Below are 22,326 nucleotides of genomic sequence, written 5' to 3'. Positions count from 1 at the left end.
GGAAATAGACTTTCAATTTGATAATTAAAATTATATACATTAAACTAACAATTGTACTACAAAAATTGTTAGCAGGTATGGAAAGAGGGTACCCGGAGGTATTTCAGCATGTATAGTTTAACCATTTTTTTTAGGGAAGTGAAGGGAAGGCGAAGCGTTTCCAAAAAAAAACAATGCATTTAAATTAATTTTTTTGCACAATTTGGTAGACACAATAATACCATGGAACTTTCGTTTCAATTTTTTTTAACCCCTTGCCCTACAATATCTAGTCAGATTCGTGATGAAGATTCTGAACAGAGTCTAGTAAATACGTATGTTATTAATTTCCTTTAAACCGAAATAAAATTCTATTTTGTTGTAGTTCATATACATTCTTTGGAGAAAACATAGGCATACAATAAACTATCTTTTTTTCTATGAAATCTTGAACGATGAAGAATTTCTAATCATTATAATCACAAAATAAATAATAATGCAAGGGGTTAATATCATTTGTTGTTCTTGAGATATTTTACGAAAAAGGAAATATTTAAATTTTTTCAAGGGCTGATTTCATCCCTTTCACGGAAGAAGTAACACGAAAAAATAGGGTTGTCTTAGACAAAACTTACTCTACTCGTGTGCAAAGTTTCATCATTTTTTGAATTTACGGGTTAGATAACTTCCCTTGTAAGTCGAATGCTGCCCTGAAATCTATGAACAGTGCTTAGAACATTCCCTTAGCCATTCATAGTATATTACCGATCAGTACAGTCAGGATGAAACACTTGATCTCTTGTGCCTCTACTTTTACGGCAGGCCTGTCCTACTTCTTCGTCACGGGCCACGCGGTCTCCACCATCAATCTGTCCGTTCCCCCACAAGTTCGTTCTTTCGTTGCAACATGCGATAGGAATAGGTCCGCGATAGAAACAAATGCCACGCGCTTCTGGCGATACGACCGTGCGTTAACGGAATGAAGAAGTGGGAGAACGGACCAAATGCGGGCCGCGAGTTGAACAGGCCTGCCCTATGGAATCACGCTTGGCTCTCTGCCAGAATCTTCTTCTATTCCAGTCAGTTCTTGAATCTTCTATACAGAGGTCGGCAAGAAATGCTCGTTTCGGCCGATTTTCGAGGCCTCCGCTCCCCCTATAATTAATAGAGACATTCCTCTCTAATTAGTCACCATTTTCTGATCGCCTTTCAAAAATTTACAATATTGGTACTTTCTTCTACCGCCTTCTATTCCTTCTCCAATTTTCTCCGTTTCCTTTGCTGGTATATTATTGAAGAATCAATTTCAAAGGTATTACTTTCAAACTGCAATATGGAATCTGTATTTTTGTGTTTTTCACTTTTTACAATCAAAGTTTACAACTGAAAAATCGAAAAAATTCTCGAACATATAGTTCGATATATTATACGTGTCGGGATTTTGCTCAGAATTTTTCAGATGCGACTTAAAAACAAACTAAAAATTGATTTTTCTATTTTATTCCATATTTTATTCCATTGATTTTTCTATTTTATTACCTTCCGGTCATCATTTTACAAAATATGTTTATTTCTTGAAGCCCCATCAACGGGTTCCATCAGACTAATCAGATATTTAATGTAGTTCAAGCACAGTGTTGACTTCCTTACCTGGCCATATCCTTTACAGGTACAAAAATAGCAGTATGAAATACAAAATTCCTATTTCTGTGAATATTATAAACATTCGCGCTCAAAAGTATTTTTAGTCGAATAAGTGGAGAACCTGATCGAGCTTATCCACAATAGACTAGCTATAAAACAGAAATAGTTCGTAAAAAATTGGGTTTTCATAGCAGGAGCCTGTATGCATCAAGTACTTCTCTGACAAGTTCCGAATTTGGAGCAACGCCTGGTGTAACTCCTCGGAAAAAGCAACCAGCACCATTACCACCAAGCAATAAGGATCTACATGTACCACAGCAACGCACACCTCTAGCAGTCGATCTACAAAATACTTCAGCCGAATATCACGTAATTATACAACAAAGATAATATTTAATTTGCTTTAGGTTTACTTCTTATATTAATCGAATGATGTATGCATGCGGTCTGGAATGAAAAATGGAGTATAGAGTCCCAAAATTCAATTGTTACTGTTTATTGGATGTTTATAGAGACAATGTTGAGTCGTAAGTGATACTTTCGGTCGCCGAGGAATGTAAACATAACTGTCCTACATGCTGCATGTAAAAAACACGGCTCTGGCAGCGACAAATGCCGTCTAGAAGATTGTACTATTCTTTGATCCGCGCCGAACGTAAAAAAGGACAGCGAAGCTCGAGTGGTTTCGGACGCCGAGCAGTGTAAACGTAACACGGGTCGCGTATATCGGTGTGAGACAGAATACTACTACTAATCCAGTAACAAAACTTCTTTATTTTCCATTATTTTTTATGGGACTTTCACCAACATATTCGTGGCATTTTTCTAATGAGAATGATTCCAAATATGATACAATTCCGATGATATTTACTTGTGTAATGAACGATGAAAGTTTCCTGCATGACTTGCCCGCGTGAGCTCAGGCCTTTACGTAAACAATTACACTTTTTTATTATTAACTATTTTTTTATAAAACTTTCACCAATATATTTGTGACATTTTTCTGATTAAAATGATACCAAACACGATATCATTCGGATCATATTTACACCAATTTTCCGTTAATATAATTCTGATTGGAAGTAACTTTCATCGTTCATTACACAAGTAGATATCATCGGAATGATATCATATTTGGTATCATTTTAATTACAAAAATTCCGCGAATATGTTGGTGAAAGTCTCATAAAACAATAATTAATAATAAAGAAGTTTTATTGTTAGATCAGTAGTGGTATCTTGGTCTCACACCGATATACCTGACTCGTGTTATGTTTACACTTCTCGGCGTTCGAGGCCTGTCGAGCTTCGAAGACCCTCATGGGGTGTACCCCGCGGTAGTGAGGATAGTTCCGCGACGTTTAACAGTCAGATCTTTGCGACATATATAGAGAAATCACTGTATTTGGAGAATTAAGAAGCAAATAATTAATGTTGGCAAAAGTTACATCACACGAATGTCGAATCTCTATCAATGTATAGAGTCAATTTCAAAATAAGGACAGTGTACCCGAATTATAAAACATATTTTTCGGAAACCGATTATTCAAACACCGTTGAATAACAAACTCGTTTTCTGTTCCACATCATACATACAATATTTATGTCACACATACAATATTATCTGAAAGAATATTTAAATTGTCGTGTCTTTTTTTTTGGTATTAGAAATCACATCAACGCACAACATTTAAGGCGCGTAAAACAAAACCCGCTCCTCCACCACCGATAGCAACAAGTACTCCATATAATGCGGCTATGGTTACTCCGCTGACACTTCAAGAATCTCCAATGAATGAATCATGTAATATTATTGGTAATCAAAATTTATGGGAAGATAAAAAAATGGATAAGGATGAAGCAAACAGAACTAAACAAAGTTTGACGCACATTTCATATGCAGACAATCCGGACTATCACTCGCCATATACAGATAAAAGTACACAAGGGAAATGGAAAAGAAAGAAAAATCCGGCTCCTCCATGTCCAATACCACATAGAAGGAAAGTAAGTATTTTTAACGATTTTGTAGTGATACCTATTTGCCATAATAATTATGTGGTATTTGATTTATAATAGTTTGTTTATTAAAAATACACAAAAAAAAGGTATTGAATAGATAATATCGATGTAGGAGAAAACTAGATACTCTAACTCGCAAAGAACGCACACATTCTTCACTCTCCGCAGTCAACACAATTCTGTCCGTTCTCCCCAAAAATGTCCTTCTCCAGTCCTCACTTACGCACGCGCACTCATCCCCAAAGCCTGTGCGTTTCTCGCGAAAATCCCAGCCTACCCTTGGGCCTGGCTTTCCTCGGAGACACTTTCTCTTTTATGGCCCTCTTTCCTTGGATATGGCTTTCGTCGGGTCTTGATGTTTTACGGCCCTTTTCCTGCCATTGAAGACCCAACGACATTTTGACTAAATCGTCACTACGATATTACAATTATTTTATAACAAAACGAATAAGCGTGAGTAATGCTAAAACATTAGTTTGGTCGCCACATGCCCGTGTCTGGTGATAGACATTTCTCAGTTATTCAACAGAAAAAACCAATTCTAGTTAATTTCGTTTATATCCTTTTTTAATAAAGTAATATACCGAAGAGACATTAGCGATCTTAACATTTTTTAAAAATGAAATAGTCCTTACAAAAGTATTTCATACTGTAACGTAAGGATTGCGGTGGATGCTTGTGGAATAATAGGAATCGGAGAATCTGGGGACACAGGATATATTTTCCAAAATGTTATTACAAATTATAGGAGATAGGTTTATTATACAAAATAGATTTTTCTAGAGAGAAAAAGTTAGCAACGAATTATTTTCGAAAAGATTTTATATATATAATACGCGATACCACCATCGGGCTTCCGGTTTATTTCAACCGTACTCCCCCCCCCCCCCCTCTGGGGATACGACGAAACTCGGTTTCGCCGGTTTTCTCATGTCCGTTCGGCGGCCGGCCTTCATATGGACGTCCTCTCCGAAACGTACAGAGGAACCAGGCGTCCCTACTATCAGCCGGCCAGGAAGCTACCCTGTTCTTTCCTCTCGGCGGGCGACCGGCCTTCATGGCCGTCCTCTCCCATGTATCCAGAGAGGCGTCCAGGTACAACCCCTGTCCTCTGCTGGGCGTCCGTTAGCATTGCTTCGTACTCTCCCATCCTGCGGGCGGCCATGGTCTTACCTTGTCCTCTCCCACAGGTGCAGCAAAAGTGCTCGCTCCGCGGTAATCTACCGGTATTTATACGAACTCGTTGCTAACTTTATCAATAACGCGTTACTAGGGGTCTAGAAGTTTCCAGACCCCACGGTCTCCCTCGAACTGCCGGCCACGCTGCCCCGGTGCAATTCTTCTGTTACATCGCGGGGCTGTCGAGGGGTCATGACGCTTCTTGTTCCTCGTCGCGTTACAATACATTATTTATTCACTACTGTTCACATTGTTACGATTCAGGGTCGCGAGGGTCGGGTCAGAGGGCGGCGAACCGTTATTAGCCCAGTGTTTAGGATTCAACGATTCCCGCGAATTATGATGTTGTGAATATCGTTACGCGATACGACCTCGCGGGAGCGCTACACAACACAGCGACGAAAAGTGCGAGTCGACCGCTAAACTAGATCGATTTCGTCTATTGTCATCGCGAGACGACACTTTCTTCACTTGTATCACGAGACATTGTACGAACCACACGCGCTTATCGCTTACAGTCGCCTATCCGTGCCAATCACGGTGTGTCTTCCGCGCCCCTCTGGATTCGACGTTATTAATATATATATATATTATCGTTTCCGGAGTGTGCCGTGATTTTCAATACTTTTTTTGTTCAATAAAGTCAATTCTTTTCGGTTGTGCGTCCAAACCATAAGTGTCGTTTTCTTTGGTGTTCGTCGAGTCACTGTATATCTTCGTCAAGATAATTCCGGCTATCCTCCTGACAATCCTTGTCGCAACATATTGGTCCTTCGAGCCGGATTGCAGTGAAATTGACGAACCACACTATCGAGGCAGCCAAAAGAATTCGTTCAACGTTCGAAAACAGTTGGGTATTCCAATTTAAATTGAAGGTCGGAACAATACCGTAGCTAACGGCCATCACAATGGGTGACCTCAAGACACTGCTTCGACAACAAATCGACAACTTTCGTGTCGTTGAGCGTGCCCTCGACAATTTCAAAAAGATCGGAAAAAGGAATCTAACTGCCGCTACTGTTCGCAATCGAATGGCACGATTGAACGATTCTTTTGCCGAATGCAAACTTCTGCATAAGGAACTCGCCGCTGTGGCCACGGAGGACGAGCAGTCCAGCCTCGATTATTTCATCCAGGATCGTTTCTTGGAGTTACACGAGATTTACCTGAATACATCAGACTTCATGGCGGACGCGCTATCTACCTGGGACCCGAAGGATCCCGACCATCCCGTAGCAGAAACTGCCGCCGAAGCAACGGAGCTACCATCAAGTGCAGATGGGAATCGCCTGCCCACCCTCAATCTTCCGCAATTTTCGGGAGCCGTCAGTGAGTGGGAAAGCTTTCGAGATCGCTTCCAAGCTATGGTCATCAAACGCCGAGGTCTGTCCAATGTATCACGTTTCCAATATTTATTGTCGTGCGTAACGGGAGAAGCGAGTGATCTCGTCACAAATATCGCGATTACCGATGCCGGATTCACCAGCGCATGGAGTATTCTTGTCGAGACTTATGAAAATTCGCGTCTACTTGTTACCGCACATCTAAATATTTTGTATGACCTTCCACAAGTTCGGTCAGAGTCGGCCGATCAACTTCGAAGCCTTCGCAACAAAGCCAATCTAACGATCAATGCGTTAAAAAACCTCGGCCGTCCTGTTGACACGTGGGATGATTTGCTTGTTTTCTTTGTCACGAAAAAATTAGATTCTAAGTCGCGGAAGGCTTGGGAGTTGCATCTCGGTAATACTACGCAGTGTCCGACATTTAGGGAACTCGATACGTTCCTGAACTCCCGAGTGCGCGCATTGCGAATTATCGCGCAGTCTACTTCGGTAGCGGCATCGCGACCACCTGAGTCGTCCGGAGCAAAATCGAGTCGTGTTCGTGCCACGTCGTTACACGGCGCCGCTGTTGCAAAAGGCGTGTGTGCATTATGCAAAGCAAATCATACTCTCGGTCAATGCTCTTCCTTCAAAGGCAAATCTGCAGCACAACGGTTCGATTTTGTGAAAGAAAGTAACCGATGTGTTAATTGTTTAAGTCCACATCATCCAACGAGAAAGTGTACCAGTTCATATAACTGTACCGTTTGTAACAAGCGACATCATTCCTTGTTACACTTCGACGACGCGTCTACGTCATCGCCGAATATCGAAAACAACGTCACCGCCCTCGTCGCGTCGTGCTCCGTTCCTCGCATTACCGCGTCGCAACAAATATTGCTCGCGACGGCATGGATCGAACTGCGATCCTCATCGGGCCGTTCCGAGAAAATTCGCGCCCTGCTGGATCAAGGTTCAGTCGTTTCAATAATCTCCGAAAACTTGTCTCAACGGTTACGACTTCCACGTTCTCGCGTTGCAGTGAGTATCACCGGAATCGGGAACAATGCGGTGGCGTGTCACTCGACAACAACATTTACCGTCGCATCCTGCAAGACCGATGCGGTCTACTCCCTCACCGCCTACGTCTTAAGATCCTTGTCCAATTACATCCCTGCTCGCGCGACTACCGACTATCGGCTCTCGCACATTCGAGATCTAACATTGGCGGACGAGAACCCCTTCAGCTCTGACCCAATAGAACTAATTATTGGTGCCGATCACTATGGGTTACTTCTGTTGGATGGGTTACGAAAAGGGAAAGTAAACGAGCCTACGGCTCAAAATACAACCTTAGGCTGGATCCTCTCCGGTCCGGTTCCCTCATTAACATCCAGCGCTCCCGCCGCCCTCGCGAACTTCCACTGTAACGTTTCGGCGAATTTAGACACTGAACTTCGACGATTTTGGGAAGTCGAGGAGTTGCCGATTGTTACGCGTCTCTCCCCCGCCGAACTAAAATGCGAGGATCATTTTCAACGCACGCATTCTCGAACTTCGAACGGACAGTATGTCGTTCGTTTGCCATTTATCGAAGGGCCTCCCATTAATATCGGGTCTTCACTTTCCGCGGCAACGACAATGTTTAAAAGGCAGGAGAATCGTTTGGAACGAAACTCAGAGCACTCCGCGGAATATTCGAACTTCTTAGCCGAATATGAGGCACTCGGACATATGGTCGATATCACTGAATCGTTACCGATCCTGACGAATCAAGCCGTGTATATTCCACATCACGCGGTCATTCGTGAGCACAGCGCTACCACCCGGCTTCGCGTGGTATTTAACGCATCTGCGAAAACCGGAAATGGAACCTCGTTAAATGATCACCTATTGATCGGGCCCAAATTACAAACGGATTTAGCCGCTGTCATTCTACGATGGCGCCGGTATCGCTATGTTTTCACTGCCGACATTGCCAAAATGTACAGGCAAATACTCGTCGATCCCAGAGACGCTGATTATCAACGGATTCTGTGGCGATCCTCTCCCGCAGCTCCGCTTCAACATTTCCGACTCTTGACCGTCACGTACGGTACTTCTCCCGCACCCTTTCTCGCGTTGCGTGTATTACAACAACTCGCGAGGGACGAAGGGTCGAAATATCCTCTCGCGCTACCAGTTCTTCGCGATCAAATTTACGTGGATGACTGCGTGTTCGGCGCGGACGATCCGCACTTAGCGAGACAAACTCGCGAACAAGTCGCCGCGTTGTTAAAAGAAGGATGTTTTACATTGCGGAAATGGGCAAGTAATGACCCTGCATTAATTGCGGATATTGATCCCACGGATCACGGTCTCGCTGTCAATAAGCCGCTGTCACCCGACGACAATTTGACGGTCCTCGGAATAATTTGGAATCTTGAAACAGATTCTTTTCGTTTCGAGGTTACAATTACTCCTGTTATTCCGAATACCAAACGGGAAATCCTCTCAACTATCGCGAAAATTTATGACCCACTTGGATGGGTCACTCCTGTCGTCATCGTGGCCAAAATTCTAATGCAACGCTTATGGTTGCAAAAGTGCGGTTGGGATGACGCAATTCCTAGCGAGCTCCGCGAAACATGGACAACGTATTGTACCCAGCTTCCTCTTCTCCGTTCTATGAGTCTACCACGGTGGACCGGATGTGGAGCTCACAATCGCCAATATGAGTTGCATGGTTTCGCAGACGCTTCTCAAAACGCCTATGCGGCTGTGGTATACTCTCGCGTTACCACGGAAAATGGCAATATTGTCGTTTCTCTGCTCGCGGCCAAATCTAAGGTAGCTCCGCTCAAGTCCCTATCCATTCCGCGACTTGAGCTATGCGGAGTTTTGTTGCTGTGTCGTTTAATGACATTCATACGCACATCGCTTGGGGAAAGTCAATGCGATGTGCATTGCTGGACCGATTCCACGATCACCCTTGCTTGGAAAAATCAGCCTGCATCTCGCTGGAAAACTTTCGTCGCAAACCGCGTCGCAGACATTCAGCAACTCTTGCCGCAATGTCAATGGCACCACGTACGGTCCGAGGAAAACCCTGCCGACTGCGCTTCGCGCGGAATGACTGTCCCGCAATTTTTGAACCACTCATTATGGTGGAATGGCCCGATGTGGCTCCACTCACCCAAGACCTCGTGGCCTTGTGCCGTGCCTCGTTTCGATGCCACGACGTTGTTAGAGGAACGAGCGCCGGCCACCCTCCACGTTGCCACTGCTCCCGATCAATGGGATTTAGCATCGCGATTTTCCAGCTGGCCCAAGTTACTCCGCGTGACAGCGTATCTGTTACGTTTTGCCTCAAAACTTCGATCACCTCTTCCGCTCTCGCGATCATTGGCCTTAGCAAAGGACGGGCACTCGGCAACGTTTTCCGAGACGAGCGCTCTGCTCCCGGACGAAATTCGGAAAGCGCGAACGTTCTGGCTGAAGTACATTCAACGAGCGGTACATCCAATCGAAGTACGGAGTCTACAACAACGGCTGCCGGTCCCGCAACGAAGCCCATTAATATCATTAAACCCGTATCTCGACGCGGACGGTCTAATTCGCGTGGGCGGGCGGTTGGAAAATGCGGCATTGCCAGAAAATACCAAACACCCTATTCTCCTCGCCTCGCATCCTTTAGTCCTGCTCCTAATTAAGCATCTGCATTTAAAATTGTTACATGCCGGTCCTCAATTAACGCTTGCAAAATTGAGACAAGACTTTTGGCTTCTACGGGCACGTCCTATCGTGCGCCAAGTTATACATCAATGCGTTCGATGCGCGCGAGAACGTGCGACAGTCCCATCCGAAGTAATGGGAAATCTTCCGTCGGTACGCGTGACTCGTGCCGAACGAGCGTTTCTGCATTGCGGCGTGGATTATGCGGGCCCTATACCGGTCCGAACAACCGCCGGACGCGGACACAAGGCGACGAAAGCATATATTGCGTTATTCGTCTGCATGACAACTCGTGCCGTGCACATCGAATTAGTGGGGTCGTACACCACCGCTGCGTTTTTGGCGTGTTACGATAGGTTCAGCTCGCGTCGCGGTTTGCCGGTCGCCATGTATAGCGATAACGGAACGACCTTTCAGGGCGCCGATAAGGAAGTGACCGCGGCTTTCCGAGCCGCGACACGAGACCCAAAGTTGCGGAACATACTCGCGACGGATCAAGTTGCATGGCATTTCATTCCCCCTTCCGCCCCGCATTTCGGCGGACTATGGGAAGCCGGTATTCGCAGTTTAAAGCATCATTTGAAACGAGTAATCGGCGCGACCACTCTCACCTTTGAAGAACTGACCACGGTGTTATGTCAAATCGAAGCCTGTATGAATTCCCGGCCGATCGCCCCGTCGTCGGACAATATCGACGACTATACCGCGCTCACGCCAGGGCACTTTCTTATCGGCTCCGCGATTACTACAGTGCCATCCCCCACGTTGTTGGACGTGCGGGACTCGCGATTGACTAGGTGGCAGCTATTAAAAAAATTGTACGAAAGTATCTGGAAGGCGTGGTCCACTGATTACCTCCACTCGTTACAACAACGCACAAAATGGCGCACCGCGAGTCACCTCGCGAAGGTGGGTCGAATTGTTCTTCTTCGAAACGCCCTCGCACCCCCATGCAAGTGGGAACTCGCGCGGATAATTAAATGTCATCCCGGAGCGGACGGTGTTACTCGCGTCGTTACCGTTAAGACCTCACAGTCTGAATACAAACGTCCGATCGTGAAACTCTGTTTCCTTCCCGTTGATATCAATGAGGAGCTCTCTGGCGAAGCAAAAAGGGTGCCCGAGTCGTAGCCACGGGAAGTACCGACAATGAGAGAGCTCTCTTCGCTCAGCTACAGTATTTAAACTCATCAGGGTTATCACGGCGGGCGGTGGTATACGTAAACCCGTTAAGCTTGTCCAATATTGTATCTAATATCTGTATCGAATAATTGATCTAATCTGTATATCATAGTGTATCACTCGTGTTCTTCTTTGGTATCGGATGCGAACATCCGAGGCGGGCGGTATGTTTAGGATTCAACGATTCCCGCGAATTATGATGTTGTGAATATCGTTACGCGATACGACCTCGCGGGAGCGCTACACAACACAGCGACGAAAAGTGCGAGTCGACCGCTAAACTAGATCGATTTCGTCTATTGTCATCGCGAGACGACACTTTCTTCACTTGTATCACGAGACATTGTACGAACCACACGCGCTTATCGCTTACAGTCGCCTATCCGTGCCAATCACGGTGTGTCTTCCGCGCCCCTCTGGATTCGACGTTATTAATATATATATATATTATCGTTTCCGGAGTGTGCCGTGATTTTCAATACTTTTTTTGTTCAATAAAGTCAATTCTTTTCGGTTGTGCGTCCAAACCATAAGTGTCGTTTTCTTTGGTGTTCGTCGAGTCACTGTATATCTTCGTCAAGATAATTCCGGCTATCCTCCTGACAATCCTTGTCGCAACAGCCCAGGAATATGGTTTCAATTTGTTAGTTAAGTACGCGGATGAACCTAATGCGAACCGCTGGGATTATAGACGTCGAGGACGAACCTGACGTAAAGTCAGAGAACCTCTAGGAATGCAGTCAAGTGCAGACTTGAAGGCCACTTGAGACGGTTCGAGATGCTTGGAATAAAGGCACAGCCTGTCGTCTGCTACCAGAACCCCAGGGGTTCCCAGAACCGTTTACTCCCCTGTACACCCCAGGAAATGCCAATGCTAGAGCTTGTCAGGTTCGTGGCAAACATTCTCAACGAGAATGTTTTGTTCGGCAAGTGGCGTGGCGGCACGACGGCAGAATGAACATGCTGTATTTATTTAAAAAGCTATTCACTCGAACTTTTCAGATTTCGTCGTGGTAATAGGTGGGGAATACGTTGTTAAGGAATTTAAACGTTATAACAAACAAAATAACAATTTATTACTCTCGTAACAAAAAAAAAAGAATATCATTGTAGGAGATAAATAATTTTTAGGTCCTTATAGATAGAAATTCTGAATTCGAATGTCCTTTGTACTATGAATGGTATTATTTAACCTGTACTGTACACTCGCAGTATACGCCTTCCAACAACAATTTAGATAAAATAAAGGACATCTCAGGTCCTCTTTCCCCGCGTTCTGTTTTTTCACCACGTGAAATTTGCAATTTTAGAACAAACACTGTCGACCCCTATTTCAGAATACATAAAGAATATTCGAGAATTTTATGGACACAAAATAACAAATAATTCAAACCTGACAGCCGTTTATAGTTATTGTAGTGTTTCACATCGCAGTGTTATTGTAGTGTGTACCGTATGAAATTTTTATATGGTGTTTACTGTGTTAGTCAAATTGCAAAGCATCGTAGTCGGCGAAATGACACTTTTGATTTCCCTTAAATGAACATTTTATTATTTTCCTCTGCATTTAAAATAATTGTTGATGTCAAGGTCGGAGGGAAAGTTCTATCGTATCTTAAACAAGCAGGTAATGTTGCTTGTAAACCAAGGACACATGTTGTTATTGAGGCATTGGGAAACAAGAATGGACAGGTTACCTGAAAATGGCAACAAGTTGTTACAAATAATGGAAATTACATCATTGAATAATATTAAACATATATTTTTATAAATTGATTCAAATGTTATCTTTAAAATACGACAGAACTTTCCCTCCAACCTAATATATTTTTATAACTGTTCTAAGTACCAAATATTTGCAACTTTTGAGGCTCCCCGAATTAAAAAACGGAATTTCAAAGAGGAAGAATCGTAGAATACGACCATGTTTTTAAAAATTTGTTTACACTTGAACCGGTGGTAAAATTTGTAGAACAAAGATATTTCTAATATACAGTGAGGAGCAACATTGAACCAATGTAAGTGCTTTTTGTAAAAAATGATAATTTATTTGTATATCGCTGTAAGGACTGAAGGTAACTAGTGGTATACATTATTGTACACTTATTTTAATGTAATAAACATCTATAAATTTTATTGTATTTTGTATAGTTTTGTAGTTATACAGTTATACTTTTGACTCAATTTTGCACCGCTACAAAAAAGCATTTAAAATGACTTTAATATTTTGTCCATAAGCCCTTGGCACTTAAAACGGCTGCAATTCTGCTTGGCATATTCTCAACTAGATTTGTGCATATTTGTTGAGGGATTGCATACCATTGTTGTTCAATTCTTTTACAGTTCATCCAGATTACGTGGTGGAGAATCATATACATATGTCTCGTAATTGTTTTTTTAGTATTGCCCAAAGATTCTCTATTGGATTTAAGTCTGGACTTTGAGCTGGCCAGTCCAGAACTTGAAATGGTTGCAATTGCAACCAGTTTTGCAAACAAGAATACAATAAAATGCATGCTAGTTTATTATAGTACAATAAATGTAAATTAATATATGTAACAAATTTTTTCCACTCCTTTTCTGGTATATAAATAAATTATCACTATTTAGTAAAAGTACTTATCCTGGTTCAATTTTGCTCCTCACTGTATTTCCATTAAGAAATTATTTAAGAAGAATTATATATGTATAATTTACGTATAATAGTACATATAAGGATGTGTGATTCTGTTTCACCAAGTGGCAGGAACGTTTCCTATCTCCATGATGTTGTGAAGGAGAGATACCGATAGTTTACCTAAGAAGCTGTGGAGCCCCTATGTCCTGCGACAACACGTGAACGACGGTTGACGAGTACTCGAATCTTACCAATCAGTGTGTAAGCGAACGCCGAATGGTTGGCTGTAAAATCGAGACGCTGTGTGACAAAGAGACGCGCAATTTCGAAAAGCTGTGCCGAACGCGTGGCGAATTTTGTTTGCGGATAGCTGTGCCGCTTCAGTGTAATTCAGTGCGACTATTTCATTTCATACTATTCTTAACTCTATTTTACGCTTCTAGCGTACCGTGTGATCTTAGGATCCCACAATATTAAGGTCGACCCATACAAGACCGGGACGGGACCGGGGACGTTTGGCCGCTAGATTCGAAACCAGGGTGTAGGGTTTGAGTCGACGGGGCTTCAGTGTTCCAAACTATATTTCTGCTCGCCTCGGTTGGGTCATTATCTCGAGCGTTTGACCATTTCCAGATGGCCTTTCGGGAGCGCGTTGACAGTTCCCTGCTGTGCATGGCACAAAAAAAAAATGTTTTTAGGGCCTTCACGGTTCCTTAGGTAAACTATCGGTATCTCCCCTTAACAATACCATGGAAATAGGAAATCTTCCTGCCTCTTGGTGAAACATCATACATCCTTGTATTGTATGTGTGACGACTACGCGAACTCCCGGAAGGGCATAAGCCTAAACCGAGAGAGCGGGATCTCTCTAATCGTCCAGATTTACTACCCACTGTTCCGCTGCTCTCCCGACGGTTAAAGTCGGATTTGAATGACAAGCTATGGGTTCGAGTAGATGAACGAACTACGTATGAATATATTTACGCAAATGCGGAGAGAAAACAATCGAGTGAAATCGGTTAACATAACCCGCACGGCTGTATAGGGACCTGCAAGGCAACAGTTTAGCAGTATATCACACATGAATATAAACAATATAAAAACACAACGAAAACCACTCACCAATACAATATCTCTCTCCACACAATACAACGGTGGAAATAACTCGCAAAGAGAGAATACAATATGCCGTTGAGTAATGTATCTAAAAGCTAAAATTAAAACGGTTAACTCGTTAAACACTCCGCCACGCGAATAACGATACCGCGGGGCTAACGAGCTACTGTAAAACTGATACTGAACTAAAACTACGAGCACAACGGGCTCGGCAAGACGAATTAATGTTTAAAACAAATTACAATTATTTAACGAGAGATTTAGGACTTTCCTCCCGGGCGCTATTGAAACCCTAAGACGAAACTCTGCCTAATACGGATCTCACGGATTCGACGACACGCACCTCGCGCTTGTACATCGAAGAAGGATCGCTCCGTGCCGCGTTTCGGCTAGCTCGGCCCGCTGGCCAGCTCCCCTCTCTACGCGCCTAGCCAATAAAATTTGGATCTCAGTTTGACAGCCCAATCACGCGCGTCACGCATTCCTCTTTCATTCTTGCGACCACACACCCATGCCTACACCAACGGTCGCCGAACGGCGTAGCTCGTGTAAACAAAGGAAAACCTTCAACGGTCAACATACCTGAGACGACGCTCGGTGCGTTCGGTTAGGGTGGCCCCACAATTGCAAAGAATTACCGAACACCCTCACGCTCCCATACTCAACACCATATAAGCCAGCCTCTCCCCCGACCGTTAGTGCAACACGCCTTATGTTACGGCCCGACTGACGAGGTCGCTTAATACTAAACAAGGTGACGAGCAGGGCGTCGCTACCTCTCCCTTTGTCTATCTACTATTCACAGAACGCTTTGCTAAATAAAACTAAATATTTTCGAACGGCGTTGACTCCAAGAAGGGTATTCGTTACATTAATACATTCACCGCGGAATAATCTAAAATATTAAACATCGTCAAAGGCCACACTGTGATCAATTAGGGAAATCCCACAATTACAAGAATTATCAATCACAGTGCTACCGACGGACAAAGCCAAAATGGTTTTAGAAACTAATAATAATTGTTCGGAACGTAACATATGTAAATTATACATATATATATATATATATATATATATATATATATATATATATATATATATATTGTAAAAACGAGAATAGTTATTATTTTTATTTTTTTTTAAGGAAATATCCACATTAGGAAGGGGATCATTCCATGTGAATTCGATCATTTTTTGGGGACTATGTCTCGAATTTTGATGACATTGAAGTATGTTGTGGTCCAAGAGAAAATGGGAGGCGGGGGTTGAGCCGGGTTATCACAAAAGACTGCTGTTCTCAAATAATTTATTTTTTCCTTGGTGAATGTCATTTCTTAATTAAAAAATATTAGAAATATCTTTGTTTTGCAAATTTTACCACTGGTTCAAGTGTGAAAAAATTTGAAAAAATGTGGCCATATTTTACGATTCTTCCTCTATGAAATTCCGTTTCTTAATTAGCGGAGCCTCAAAACTATTTATTGAGCTATTTATTATTTGTAGGTAAAAACAAATTAACAGGCGCAGTTTTAATTTACAATGAAAGAGAACTTTATTTCTGAGGTATATGCTATACGCGCGGCGGTAACACACAGAGTGAGCGTACGAAAAAATTCGTACGTTACAAAAGTACAAAACTACTCAACGTAAGAGGGCGCATGAACTCTAGTATCTAGGAATTTCCAACATATTTTTATAAAAAATTTATTTTTAAAAACTAACAAATTTAAAACGAAATTAATAATAAATGAATGCTATTCGCTATCCGACTCATTCTCAGTACTTTGAATGTGATTCCCATTCACGTTCTTCCAAACAATCTCGATTATCTTTACATTTTTATTACTTTTCCAATAGGTATAAAACATATATTAAAAACAAATTAAGAAAAAATAAAAATGATTGGCATATAATTATTGCAAAATAGTATTACGCATAAAAAGTGATTATGATATGATTATTAATAACAATTTCCATCCTCATACGCATTTTTTGCAAAAAGAATGTATTTCATATCGTGATATACACGAACATTGAATTTGTCCAGTAAATTCCGCACTATAACTGCGTCCGTATTCGCAGAGATTTCTGTCGCTGACTATTCTTGTCTGTGGCTGTCTGTGGCCGACACACTCCAGCATGAGCATCTTGGGTGTGCAGAGGGGAGTAAACGGTTCTGGTGTTCTAGTAGTAAATGACAGGATTTTCGGAACTTGGCCTTTCTTGTGAGCACCTCGAGCGCCTCTCAAGTGGCCTCAGTCCTTATTGGCGATGATATTAGGCGACTAAACAACTTCGGCATCTTGCCTGTCTTGTGTGGGGTGACCCTAATGCGCCATGCGAACACTCCGGGACAAAAAGATAGCACATCACATATTTTTTCTCGTTTGATACCATAAGCTGAAGAAAATTAATATTTTAATATGTCAACTCTTACGTCCCGCTGTTCGCTTCGGGCGATAGCGCGAATCACGAGTTCGCGGACAAGACGTCAATAATAATAGTTTCAGCTTTTGATTCCACATGGCGAGTATAACCGTGTCTGACTCGGGACACGAGACTTTCGGACGCGCGTAATTATTTGGCCGACACTCACCGGACCAAACCCCTTCGGCTGACTCTCACCGGACTAGAACCTTCCGGCTGATTCCCACCAGGCTAGTCTCCTTCGGCCGATGCTCGCTGGTCGTGTTGCTCAGGCTCGGTGTTGCGGACGCTGCTCGTCCCGTGGAAGAGGGTCGTCAGGGTGCTCGGCGGGCTGAAACTGAGCCCTCTCTCGGGTACGGTCGACAGGAGCCAGCGTGATCCGGGGGGCGTCCTCCAGGGGATCTGCTCTCGCTGATCTGTCACGACGCGACGCTCACTTTCCCGGAGAAATTAGTTACACGTGCGATCGTCGGGACCGCTTCCGCGCCTAGTAACCGAACGAACGGGCCCTGACCTGCCGCTGCTACGCCGTACTCGCGGGCGAGCTTCCGCAGTTGATATTTCCGGCCGGCGCGACGACGTATGTGATTTCTCGATAGAACTGAAGGAACTGGGTGATGGTAAGGCGGATGCCTTCGAATAATGTCCCAAATCAGGTTTTTGTAACTGAGTCGTTTATTTATCAATGTGAAGTCGCGGCGGCGTTCGGAGGAGTTCAACTAGCACGATTGAACTCTCTGACTCGGCTGTAACTAGCTAGACTCGACTGACTTTTTTGACTCGACTGAGATTCGGTTGTGACTAGACTCTAACTGTGGTTTAACAGCGACCGGACTGTAACTAGACTCGAACCTCTCGCGTCGGTAGTCTCTGCCTTATATCCTCGAAAACGCTTGTCGACTGATTGGTGGAAGACCTTTCGAGGAACTTCCACCAATCAGTGAATTTTGCGTAACACGCCCACGTTCCACGCCCCTCGTGCGTGAGAAGGGTGAGCGCGTCGTTTTGTTAAAAACTAATTTTGGTGATGCAGCGGGGTGTCTTCCGGGCCCAGTGCTAAGGTACGTGACTGCTGGCTTACGTCAACGGGCCCAGCTTTCCCGGTTGATAGAAAGCAGGCACGCGTCGCTGGGACACTCTAAGCTGGAGACCCTTCGACTACCCAAAGTTTATGGCGTCCACTTGCGCTATTGAGTTCGTCGCTAGGAACTACAAGGACACTATAAATCAAACCATAAATCTTTCTTGGTGCTGGTGCGCCGAAGATTTCTCTTCCGGCGCCCAGCTAGCCGGTACAGAACAATGTATGCGAACTAAAACAACTACGGAATCAACGGAAGAATCTGGTTCTCGGAGGTGTACCAGGCCACTGGTGGGCTACGGGTGTACGAATAAGAACTCAGATTCAATTCAATAAACAATTTGTTTTCTCGGAGGGTGTACCGAGCCACTGGTGGGCTGCAGACGTACGGAAGAGAACACAGATTAACGCTTTGCACTCCGAATTTTATTTCAATTTCGTTACCAGCAGCTCCCAACGCTTCTCACTACTGCTAGAAAGTTTCCTCACTCGTTTACGCCTACGACGCAAACATGGTTCCGAGTCTGTATCGGCATCTTGACTTATATTGACCTCTGAGATACCTCTAGCAAGGTCATTCGCATTATCCTCTTCCTCGAATATATTGTACTCAAAATCTGCTCCTTGCATATAGTCATCACTATCCCTACTATCAAAGTCCTTATTTATTCGCGCCTTTCACTCGTCGTAAATATTTAGAGGGTGACAGTTATACAGTTTTCAAACTCTGAGCAGGTTGATGTAAGTTACGTAAGTTTTCTCTCGCTTAATAATAATAATAACAATAAACCGGGTCGTTAAGAGCGTCGGTAACGTGTGCGCGACATCTATTTATTTGGACATGAAATAATGTCGAGTGGGACTCGACAATGGAGCTGCTGAGATAAAAACTAATGTCGAGTCACACTCGACATAGGAGTGCAAAGGGTTAAATACAAATATCGGAAACGGCAATTAATGAAATCACATACGACGTATGGTGAGGACTGGATTGGATTGAATTGACACGTGGTTATGATAATAATTGTTTAATTAACGAAATGCTTTATATAGATACGTACACTTGTACTTAACACTATGCCGTCCGCACGTCTAATCTAGATTTTTTCGTGCCGCGCCGGTGGAACCGACTTACATAATTTCGCTTATCGCCGGCGGTTTTTCGAGGTTCTTGTTTACTAATCTTATCGTCAGTTCCCATGTCTCAATCCTGTCTCTCGATTTTCTCGAAATTGTGAGGGTATACATATGTACATAAGTACAAGATTTTTTTGTATTACATGTTTATCTACTTATTTATATTTTGTTGACAACTTAGTATTTATTTTTTAAATGAAACGAAGCAAAGCAATCTCCGAGGTGAAGCGCAACTCCACAAGATTTACAGATTAAATTAGTTCTCTTAATTTTTTTGTTTTTATAACACACCTTCTGCGTTTTCGGTTGTTGGTTTCTGAAATACGTATCAACTGGCGTTCCTTTACGAGGCCGGAAAGTCTGTTGATTGATTCACGACCGGAAGCACGCCATCTACTCGGGACCTCCAAATTCTCTTCACCAACAGGTGAATGATCTTTTATCCAAGATTCGCATATTTTCAATAAAAAATCATGAAAGTGGAGTTTCTTGGAATCTGTATAATGTTGTTGCAGTACGAACGCGTTTTTTTACCATTTTATGGTTTTCCGGTATATGGGATAATAGCTCAAAAATTGATCAGCTCGATCTACACACCCTTCATATATTTATTATAATCCAAAATAGATGCGGGTTTTTAATCGTACTATTGGTTTTTCTGCATTTTTTGCTGTGTCAACTAAACCGCCATTGTGTATGGTAGAAATTTTTCTTAATAATTTTTGTCTTCGTTGCTTTCCATACTTGCACCAGTACTGCTCCTCTTCGTTGATGTTTGGTTTCAAATACATTTAGTTTGCAGTTTTTCAACTTTGTCGGTAATCCTCTATTCTTGCGCAGCGTTCCACAAACGCGAATTTTTTTCGTAAGCAAATCTTCCGCAAGTTCCACACTGTTATAGTAGTTGTCCATATACAAGTGATGCCATTTTCCAGTAACATTGTTCAATAGTTTTATCACTGTATCCTTTAAAGGTTTTTTAATGCCAGAGTATATTTTGAAACGCGAAATATATCCTGTAACGGAATCACACAGCATCCGGACAAGTATACCGTACTTTGTAATTTTTGAGGGGTTATAAACTTTAAAACTCAATCGCCCACGCCACGGTATCATTCCTTCATCTATTGTAATATTTTGTCCAAGATTGAAGTTTTCTTGAAACTTTTTTGTAAAATAATCAATTATACCTTGTACTTTGAACAGTCGGTCGGCATTGGCAGGTATTTTACTATTATCCGAGAAATGTAAAAACGATAATGTTTGCCGAAATCTATTGCGGGACATTGTTTTACCAAATATTGGTGTTTCCAAAAGTGGATTTGTCGACCAATAATCTTCAATCCTTGGTTTTTTAACGATTCCCATAAGAATAATCAGTCTAAACCATTTTTTTAGTTCGACTGCCGTAACATTGAAAAATTTTGCACTTTTTTTATCGGGCTTCCTCCTCGTGGAATTTTGATCGTAGTACCTGTTCGTTTCGGTAGTAATAAATTCAAATAAGTCGTTCCCTATAAATAGTTCCACGACATCCTCGATATTGTTTGTATCTCTGGGAAGTACGTTAGGACCGGAAGATCCTTCGAAAGCATTATTATTTTGTAACGGGAGCGTTTCTAACGCGAACGTTTAGTCGCGAAGGAAGGCTGGTAAGTACTGTCGTCTCCTGGATTTGATCAGTCGCCAGGGTCGGCGGAGAGGACAGAGCGGGTGAAATAAACGGGAACGATTTATCAAAGAAAATAATGCAGGCTTTATTCACGATGTTTGGCCCCTGGTGCTCTGGAGCCGAACGGAGTGCCCTGGCTAGAAGATTCCGGTGAGACGACGGGCTGTAAGCAGCGCGAGGGGACGACACGTTAATACACAGAACTTAACCCTACTCTTAACCTAGCTTAAACCTATCGTACGCGGGTAATGAAAATCACGGGGGCGGAGCGCGAAGCGAACAGGACTCGCTTAAAACGGAGCAATCAGACTCGCTTATACGGCGGGAACGCGGAGCGACGAGGGTCGTGAAATGGCGGAGAATCGCGACAACGGCGGTTGGAAACGGCGGAGGGCCCGGGATTCCGTATTTGCGGCTGGACGGCGGGAACCACCGCGGCTCAGCGAGATCTTAATGAATTTGTTTCCTGTGCTGGGCTGAGCTCGCGGGGTCGCGAATCAGCCTCGTATCCCGGCGGGACGCCTAGCCCGTCGTCCTCTGTCAGACCGCGGTGTGGCTTGCACTCGGACGAACTCGGAGAACGGGCTCCCCGACACCGGCGTCGTTACTCGTTCGCGGACGAATCCACAGGACGAGCTCCAAACGTGGCTGCGGCCGGACGAGGACTAAAACGAACGAAGCGCGAGGCTTGGTCGCGGATCGGCGAGCGGATTTCGCAAGATTTCGGGAATCAGGTATCGGGCAGGGGGGAGAGGGCTGGAGGCGCGGCGCGTAGTAGTGCTCGCGGAAGCACTGCTCTCGCCCGACTGCTCACTCGAGACTCGCTCGCGGTATCGGTTTCGCTTGCACACGGACGATTTCGTAGTACGCGTTCCACCGATACCAACGTGCTCACGCACGCGTACGGACCGGGCCCCGCCCGGGGTTTCACGAAATATTCTTGCGAAGAATACTCAGCGACCCCGGTCGCCGTGGCGTGGCCGTGGGGAAGGGAGGAAAACATTATAAATGTTGTATTATTTTAAAAAATTAGGTTATAGCCCCAAGTGTCCCCTCTACGGACCTGTTTTTAAATAGGTGGATACTTCAAAATTGACGAAATTAAAATTATTTCAAGTCTCATACTTTCAACCCGGACCCGGGAGTCCATAGGCCTAACAGCCTCCCGGGCTCTGCTCCTACCGTGCGCCAACCGTGCTAGGCTATGTATCGCGGTGCAGCGTTCACTTCA

At 43.7% G+C, this 22,326-nt stretch overlaps 1 protein-coding gene across 10 annotated transcripts in view; it reads left to right on the top strand.

The window, feature by feature from the left end:
• Mical-like (MICAL-like protein) overlaps positions 1–22,326 on the top strand; it is a 321,784-nt gene that overhangs the window by 255,736 nt on the left and 43,722 nt on the right. For 7 of the 10 annotated variants that reach the window (XR_013083775.1, XM_076803827.1, XM_076803831.1 and 4 more), the window contains 2 exons: positions 1,815–1,992; positions 3,292–3,630. Coding sequence is in view for 9 of the 10 variants with exons in the window: in XM_076803827.1 (XP_076659942.1) it covers positions 1,815–1,992; positions 3,292–3,630 (517 nt within the window). In the remaining variant the exon portion in view is untranslated. The remainder of the gene's footprint in view (positions 1–1,814; positions 1,993–3,291; positions 3,631–22,326) is intronic. The other 3 variants (XM_076803830.1, XM_076803829.1, XM_076803826.1) reach the window with 3 other exon arrangements.

This window comes from Halictus rubicundus, unplaced genomic scaffold, assembly GCF_050948215.1.
Source record: "Halictus rubicundus isolate RS-2024b unplaced genomic scaffold, iyHalRubi1_principal scaffold0028, whole genome shotgun sequence".
NCBI classification, from domain to species: domain Eukaryota; kingdom Metazoa; phylum Arthropoda; class Insecta; order Hymenoptera; family Halictidae; genus Halictus; species Halictus rubicundus.
Note: the sequence above shows the minus strand (reverse complement) of the source record. Positions and strands in the feature narration are given on the sequence as shown.